This window comes from Palaemon carinicauda, chromosome 24, assembly GCF_036898095.1.
Source record: "Palaemon carinicauda isolate YSFRI2023 chromosome 24, ASM3689809v2, whole genome shotgun sequence".
Classification (NCBI taxonomy): Eukaryota; Metazoa; Arthropoda; class Malacostraca; order Decapoda; family Palaemonidae; genus Palaemon; species Palaemon carinicauda.
In genome coordinates, this window is record NC_090748.1 from 108153940 (window position 1) to 108162412 (window position 8473).

General features: G+C 37.6%; 1 protein-coding gene across 1 annotated transcript; it reads left to right on the forward strand.

Moving 5' to 3' along the window:
- The first annotated feature begins 2830 nt into the window (after positions 1–2830).
- Positions 2831–8124, forward strand: LOC137618263 (zinc finger protein 157-like). Its single transcript, XM_068348427.1, has 2 exons — positions 2831–3004; positions 5390–8124. Exon 2 carries the CDS (start codon positions 5473–5475, stop codon positions 7453–7455), a length of 1983 nt encoding a protein of 660 aa, XP_068204528.1. The 5' UTR covers positions 2831–3004; positions 5390–5472; the 3' UTR covers positions 7456–8124.
- Positions 8125–8473: the final 349 nt, after the last annotated feature.

The window sequence follows — 8473 nt, forward strand, 5'->3', positions numbered from 1 at the left end:
TATATATATATATATATATATATTCTCAGAAGAATATTTGGAGTTAAATGGCAGGACAGGATTAGAAATGAAACTATAAGAGAGATTACTCGAATGCCATATGTGGATGAGATCATAGTGAAGGGTAGATGGAGATGGTTTAGGCATGCTCTTCGACCTCCCCAAGAGAGATTAGTTCACCAAACTTTTAACTGGGCTCCACAAGGCACTAGAATAGTTGGAAGACCCAGGTCTACATGGCTGTGGACTATGAATAGTGAAGTAGATGATGAATGGAGAAGTATTAAATTAAAAGCTCAAGATAGAGACGAGTGGCGAAAACTAACCGAGGCACTTTGTATCAATAGGCGTAGGAGGAGATGATGTTGATATGTAAGAGAGAGAGAGAGAGAGAGAGAGAGAGAGAGAGAGAGAGAGAGAGAGAGAGAGAGAGAGAGAGAGAGAGAGAGAGAGAGAGAGAGAGAAGCCTATATTTAACTTTAGAAAATAAGTGCACGATTCGTTCATTATATAAACACAAACACACACGTACGCATGCACACATTCTCCCAGATCACAGAGCATGACACACATAACACCCACATTTACACATTATGGCTGCACACAAACACATAAGATGATATGGTAAGAAATGCCGAGCATCGCATCGCTAAGTTTGCTGTCGTTACCCCTTGAATCGTAACCTGATAAAACCCATTTTCGCTGCAGCTCAGGTGCCTTAGTAGAGTTCAGAGTGTACGTGAGAAGGGACCCTCCCACGCTCAATGCCAGACATTGCCGTTATTATGCACACTGTGACAAGTACACTCTCTCTCTCTCTCTCTCTCTCTCTCTCTCTCTCTCTCTCTCTCTCTCTCTCTCTCTCTCTCTCTCTCTCTCTCTCTCTCTCTCTCTCTCATCCCAGACACCATCCAAGACTGGAAGAGGCAAAATACACCGGAAGATGCATTAGCAACTCTCTGGTAGATATACGAGGTGCCTCACACTGAGGGACCTGGGGGAACCCAAACATAAAATAAGGCAATAAGGCCCGTTCAAGCTCGATAGTTTCTTATAGTGTCTGCAAACTTGCCATCCTTGTGGTCTAGGGATGGGGGCGTTGGGGAGCCTACAGGTCTACCTACTGATTCAGCAGCAACCATTGTCTGGCCTTCCCTAGTCCTAGCTTGGGTGGAGAGAGAGAGCATGGGGGCTGATTATATGTATAAATGGTCATTCTCTCAGGCATTTTTCCTACTCTGGCATTGTCACTTTCCCTTTTTCATTCATGAGTGAACTTTAAACCACCTTTATGAAAAAAAGTTGATAACTCAGTAACTCATGCAATTGGTTATTTTGATTCTTTATTACTTGGTCACTTATATCAATCTGTCTAACGATAAGTATTATTAATTAAAGGTTTCCTATAGATCGTAAACACAACTAGGGAATTTGATTCCAGTGTTACTTTCTTTAGTACATCATAGAAAACAAAATCATTGAAACTTTCATTGTCACTTTGCATGATATAAAAGTTGATCACTCCACTGCCTGGTTCAATGCCCGAAGGATAAGTATAGCAACAGCATCTAGTGCCTACTTAGCTAAGAGTGCATTCCAATTTGTTGCAGTATTCCTGGCACAAAAGCCTGTGCTGTAGACTAAAGTAGATGTTTAATGTAGCCTTGTGTTGCAAGGCTTCAGTGAGTGGTACAGACGAAGGTGCCCTAAAGTAACAGCCTTCTATTCCTTGTATAGTCTACGAGCTGCAGTGATGCAAGAGCCCGTGCTTGACAGCAAGGGCGTGACAATTTACAAGCAACCTTGAAGAGCAGCATTAGCAGGGGAACTCTTAAGACCTTGAATGTCGTGTTGCTGTTAAGCCTGCAGGAGAGGTGGTGTTTCTAAGGTCAGACTGGAGGACCTTTGGATAGTGAATGAAGGTCTTTGTGGAATAAATATTCAGCGTAAAACATATAATGAATTGTCAGTCATTATCACTGTCTTGTGGGACCCTTCAGGAGTAATTAGAGACAAGAACTTCCAGTGATACTTCATTACGAGGATGGTATTAGAGTCGGCAGTCAGGAGTCTGCCATGGACTTTGCTTTCATCTCAGTAATATGAGAAAATAATTAGTACCTTCTATATATCATACACCAAATGTTTTAATACAATGCATTAAAATACTCCACACTTAAAACCATAATTACTTTAATTCCAGCTGCATTGGCACTATACAAAATTAAGTTTACAGGTTATACTGTCATTCGTGATTTACGTTAAACATAAGCTAAAATTGGTATGCTTTCTATTACGTAAAAAGAAATGCATCCAATCAACATTAATAAATCTACTATCTAAATAAACATCTCCCGTATATTCAAAATATATATCTAGCGTCCAACTGTGATATGACAAATTAACTACAATTCACATTCTGCAGACATCAGCCAACACTGTTGCCAAAACAATATTCTCGAGAAGCCAATGCACTCTGTCTATGCTTAATTTTAAGACTAACTTCTGTCATTACTTTAATGTATATCTGTGTTCCTATTTGCTTTTAGTTATTTACTACACATTGTTTGTCAAGCAAAATATATATATACTAGTGTAAAATATATTTAGATTATGAATTTGTGTAATGACCGAAATGGGAATGAATAGACAGGAAGTTGTTCTTGAGAATGTATTGCTAATATCAATTGAACGATTAATCCCCGTAGAAATAATAAATTATTGTATTTATATAGCATAAAATGCGTAATTTCATAGCAGAGGACATTTAATACAGATGTATAATACTAAATTCTTATTCCCTGGAAGGTAGCAACTTTTACGAGATTGGTAACACTGCCTGGATGTAAACAGATGCAGATTGACGTAAATACATCTACAGTAATAACTATTAAAGTTCTCAATATCTTGTTTTGTAATCGTTTTTGTAATGATTCAACGGCTGTCTACGCTCAAAAATAGAAATTTATCCTTCTTCAGCCTTCAAATTAATGCATATTATGAGGTTAGTACATTTAAAGTGGTCTTACTCAAGTCTGCTGCTTAATTATTCTCTTACCGGTGACTATCTTTTTTTTCCAATTTACGAGAATTATCTTATGATTCTTCGGAATTTCTCAATTTAGAGAGGTGGGGATGATTATGAAGAATCTCTTCCTCGTTGCTATAGTAACTACTATTTGCAGATGGTTGTGATGACCTTGTATTTTTGTAGGGAAAAAAGTTAACCCCCATTAAGTTTGTGAGGTTAGGTCGTAATTATCTACATAGCTAGCTTTAAGGGTAAATTTTTACAGTAAGTTTTCCCTCCCTAAACCCTGAGTTCCCACTGGGGGTCCCCCATTATCGGCGGATATATATATATATATATATATATATATATATATATATATATATATATATATATATATATATATATATATATATATTTCTGAAACTATTCATTTCCGACAGGAACGATTGTCATTTTCGACGAGAATGGACCTTTCTCTACAGTAAAAAGTAGATTTGGTTTCATTGTAGTGTATTACAGGGCAATGTAACCTAGGTTACATTACCCTGTAATACAGTACAACATTACCAATTTGGTATCATGATTTGGAACGTTTGTATCAAAGCGGCCAGTTCCTCCCATGTGCATTATAATAGGACACCAACTAACGTTCCCCCCCCCCCCCCCTCAACCTAACCTACAAGCTGTGTCCTTACCTATTTACCTAACAGGGGAGCTAAGGCCCCCTTACGATCCCCCCACACTGCCCTATTCTTAGTAGGCTGTTGTCATACATACAGGTGGCCGCTATCGTACATACGCCTTCATGGTTCAATAATACGGTACAATTTAGTTCATTGGTTAATCTATCACAATAACTACTGATAGTCAAAATCATGGATTATATATTTTTTGCTAGTTTTTTATATAATTTCGATGTAAAAGTGAAAATTTTTTTTGGTGGAAAGAAAGAAAAATAAGTGGAAAGTAATGTGGGGGCTAATACAGAAATACAAATACCTCCTATCTACAGCTGGTAAAAGTATAGTTACGAACAGATCATTTTGAAAAGAAAAAATAGTTTTTCCTTAAATAAATAATGTGCTTTCACTGAAGTTGACCTTCAATTCAACAGCAAATAAACTGAAAACCCATTACACCGTCTAAAAACATGGATATTTTCAAGAAATCTAATGGCTTTTGTTCCGCCATGTGCTCACTTCGCTCGCGGAAATAAAAAAACATCCAGCTCCTATGCAATGGCAAGCAGTACATGCTGAGCAGCATAGGGAGAATAAGAGTCATTTTCGAAGAAAACAGGCTTTTTCTATAGGAAACACCTGTTTTTTAGTAACTATATTAAAACTCTACAGCTTATAACAGGGTGAGGGTTTCAAAGCTTAATATTGTACCGTACGCATTAGAGGTATCCTACTTATAGTCCATTTCTTTTAGCGTGGCAGATTTGCACCGACTCGCAACGGTGCCCTTTTAGCTCGGAAAAGTTTCCTGATCGCTGATTGGTTAAAATTATCTGGTCCAACCAATCAGCGATCAGGAAACTTTACCAAGCTAAAAGAGCACCGTTACGAGTCGGTGCAAATATGCCTTGCAAAAAGAAATGGACTATAGTGCAATGTTAGCGAGAAATTTAACTTTATTCACTTGCAGAATGGAACTAAAGTCTTGTCGTGAGATTTTTTGCTTCAGTCTAGGGACTAGCATGAGATTTGATAAATATTTACCTGTGCACCGTCACTTTTAAACATTCCCGAGCCTAACCTAACATAGCATACAGGGTCCTTACTTAAGAACAAACTTCCCCAGGAAACAACGTTCTTATTCATCAAACATTGTTGTATTTCTTGAGCGGTGCATGAGTCAATATATGAAGGAGATTTTATAGTAAATATTTCGCAATATCCATCCTGTTATTGATGGGGTTGATAAATATCTGTTTGTACAATATTTGATAGACAACTTTACCTCCAATTTGCAACAGCACAATTTCCTATAGTAGTAATTTATCGATTCACTTGCAAAGGTGACACAGTAGAAATGTATAATCTCTGTCTTTCTTATGTGCTAAAACTTATTCTCATCAATTAATTTTTTTGCAAGAAGATTTACATAGTTTATTAGTGTATTTCACTGGGTAAAGTTACCCCTCTGTCTCAAGTATTTTTTTCAAATTATACTTGCATTGATTAGATTCAATATATAAAGCAGTTTTTTAATTACTAACTACTGTATACATGATTTTTTTTTACCGATACCTTTTTACCCTAGACTTCTCATGTCATGAATTGTTCTCGCTCACATTTCCCATGAAATTCTCCAATTCTTGCATACAAATGTTATTAAGTCACTGGTACAATATTTCTTTTTCTTTTTCAGGCAGCTGTATGAGCGGGGAAATCTTATGAAGTGACGCATCATTAATTTTAGCAGTCACAATTAAGGAAAAAAATATTTCAGCCATGGAGCCGTTGGAAGCTGATGATCCCCTAGGAGTTTCCATCTCGGAACCACAATCGGAGGAAGAGAGAGACTTTCCAGGTACGATACCAGCCTCAAGTTTTGACAGGGCCTTTGAGTGCCCTAACTGCGGAAAAAAATTTGCGTACAGGAAACGCTTCATCATGCATTTGGAACAGTGCGCACATAAAATTGGTAATGCAAAGCAAGTGAGCAAAGTTTCCAAGAAACCTTTGTCTTCCAGTTCTAAAGAAAAGATCGATGAATTCCACTGTAATTTGTGCGATAAAGTATTTAACCAGAAGGCTGATCTCAATTGCCATTTAACTTCTCACTCGCACGATAAGCCTTATGAATGCATTGAGTGTGGAAGGAGATTCAGTAGGAAAGAATACCTTATAAGACATATTCCGACTCATTCATTCGAAAAAATATATACCTGTCCCATATGTAATTACAAGGTTAGCCGACCAGACCGATACAAACTGCACATGAATTCTCATGGCGTTTCCAATCCTTTCAAGTGTTCGTTGTGTGGACAAGGTTTTCCGGGTCTCAAAGGTTTGAATAAGCACCTTAATAGCCACAATAGCAGCGCTTTAGACCCAGGAGCTAATACCTCTTCGTATCAAGGGGTAGGTCTTTGCACGTTTAATTGTGTTGAATGTGGAATTACCTTCGAAAGAGCTGAGAAGTACAAGCAACATATGTTGAAACACGGCGTTGAGGAACCATACGAGTGTTCCTTGTGCGGCGACAGTTTTGCCAGCAAGCTCAATTTGAATAGACATTTAAGTAACCATAACAGTGTGTTGCAAGTAAGGGGAGAAGTTCCCCAGAACTCCATAAATAAAGTGAATGAAGCGGGTAATACAACAGAAAATAGTCCGTATAAAAAAAAGTCTAAAGCTTCTATTGGTGGTGAATCCAGATTGCAAGCAGGTAACTCGGACCGAATGAGCCTCGGCAATGGCGAGACGTCGTCTATTTCAAATGCCCGTGAAAATGTTCTTTTCAAACCTGACTATCCTACGATTCTGCCCGACATGAAGAGTGAATCGGAGGACGAAATGGAAACGTCAAATAACGGCGTTGCATCGAGTAATGAAAATAGGACGTCAGATCCAGAATCTGATCAGCCTCCTACGTATTCCTGCAATCCATGCGCACTTCGGTTTTCCAACATGGATGATCATTTAGAACATATGAAAGTACAACATAAGAAATTGTTTGCTTGTCGTAAGTGCGGTAAATCCTATACCCGGAAGAGTAATTTAAAGAAGCACCCTTGTGGAGGTAGACGGTCTGCAGGAGGGACGTCAGAGTGCACAACGTGCGGGATATCATTTCCAAGTGTCAAGGAGCTAGACGACCATATAATCTCCCATATCTCGGGTACCTCTGAACCAGATTTTGGAGTTGATAATGGCAATGTTTCCAAGCCTAGCTCAGGAGAAAGTTCGCAGTACATCACAGATGAGTCGGCAACTCCGGAGTTACCAAAGAAAAAGAAGAAGCTCAAACATAGAGATTCTACGTTTGAAGTGAGAGGTGGCGATGTTACATATCAGCAAAAAGAAATTTACATGGACGATCAAATAGCTTCGTATTTGGGAGAAGAAAATAGTCTTGGTGTTGAGCTCGCAAAGAAAAAGAAGAAAATAAAACGCAACAGCTTATCATCCGAGTCGGAAGATCATCAAGGGCGAGTCCCCTTGAGAAAGATAAAGGCAAAACCTAAGTCACCATTGCAGGTATTAGAAATGCTTGAAAATGAGCTTGAAAAATGTCAGAGTAAAATCAATACAATTGCTAGTGCAAATAGACTAAAAGAGGAGAAAACCGCATCTGAATACGAAAGATTGGTATTGTTTGAATTTATGACGATGACTCCCGTTTTGCCGGATGTCGATCATTCTATTCAGGATACTACGTACGATGTTGTTCAAGTAAATGATAAGTTGAGTATGAAATTTTTTATGTGAGTCACGAGGCTGAACTGGGGACTATTTTAATAGAATACTGTATACTGGTTAAATGCTGTGTATTGAATTAATCATTGGATTAAATTATTGTAGTTTGTGAATTAAAATAATTTGAACTTGGAAATCATTCGAGAGTAAAGTATATTACAGTTAATTAGTGTATTTTGCTATACCAGTGAAATACCAATGAAACTGGATTGATAGTCATTTGTTTGTTATACTGTATATTTACAGCTGTGAATAGTTTGGATGTGCTAAATGCTGTTTGATTTGATATTTTCTAAAATTTAACTTTTATCCTAGTCACTTGTTGGAGCAAAAGCACCGCGTAAAGGGTACTGTTTTAAGATCTTTGGCTTTCTCTATTTATATGTTTCCACATGAGCAAGTCTTTATGTATATTCCATTTTCAGCCAGAGATTGAGGGGTGTAATTTGTAATATTTGTTGGAACAAAAGCACTGCGTAGAAGGGCACTGTTATTACATCTTTGGCTTTCTCTAGTTATGTGTTTCCACTATGAGCAAATCTTTGTGCATATTCCATTTTCAGCCAGAGATCGAGAGGTGTCATTTGTAACATCATCATCGAGCTAGCAACAGTTGATAGAAGTAAGATAGCAGTGAAAACTAAGGTAGTGGCATATTATTATTATTATTATTATTACTATCCAAGCTACAACCCTAGTTGGAAAAGCAAGATGCTATAAGCCCAGGGGCTCCAACAGGGAAAAATAGCCCAGTGAGGAAAGGAAATAAAGAAATAAATAAATGAAGAGAACAAATTAACAATAAATCATTCTAAAATAAGTAACAACGTCAAAACAGACGTCATATATAAACTATTAACAACATCAAAAACAAATATGTCATAAATAAACTATAAAAAGACTCATGTCCGCCTGGTCAACAAAAAAGCATTTGCTCCAACTTTGAACTTTTGAAGTTCTGATCCAACTACCCGATTAGGAAGATCATTCCACAACTTGGTCACAGCTGGAATAAAACTTCTAGAGTACT

Excerpts from the sequence above, each read along its gene's own strand:
- LOC137618263 (XM_068348427.1), top strand. The coding sequence starts at position 5,473 with ATGGAGCCGTTGGAAGCTGATGATCCCCTAGGAGTTTCCATCTCGGAA.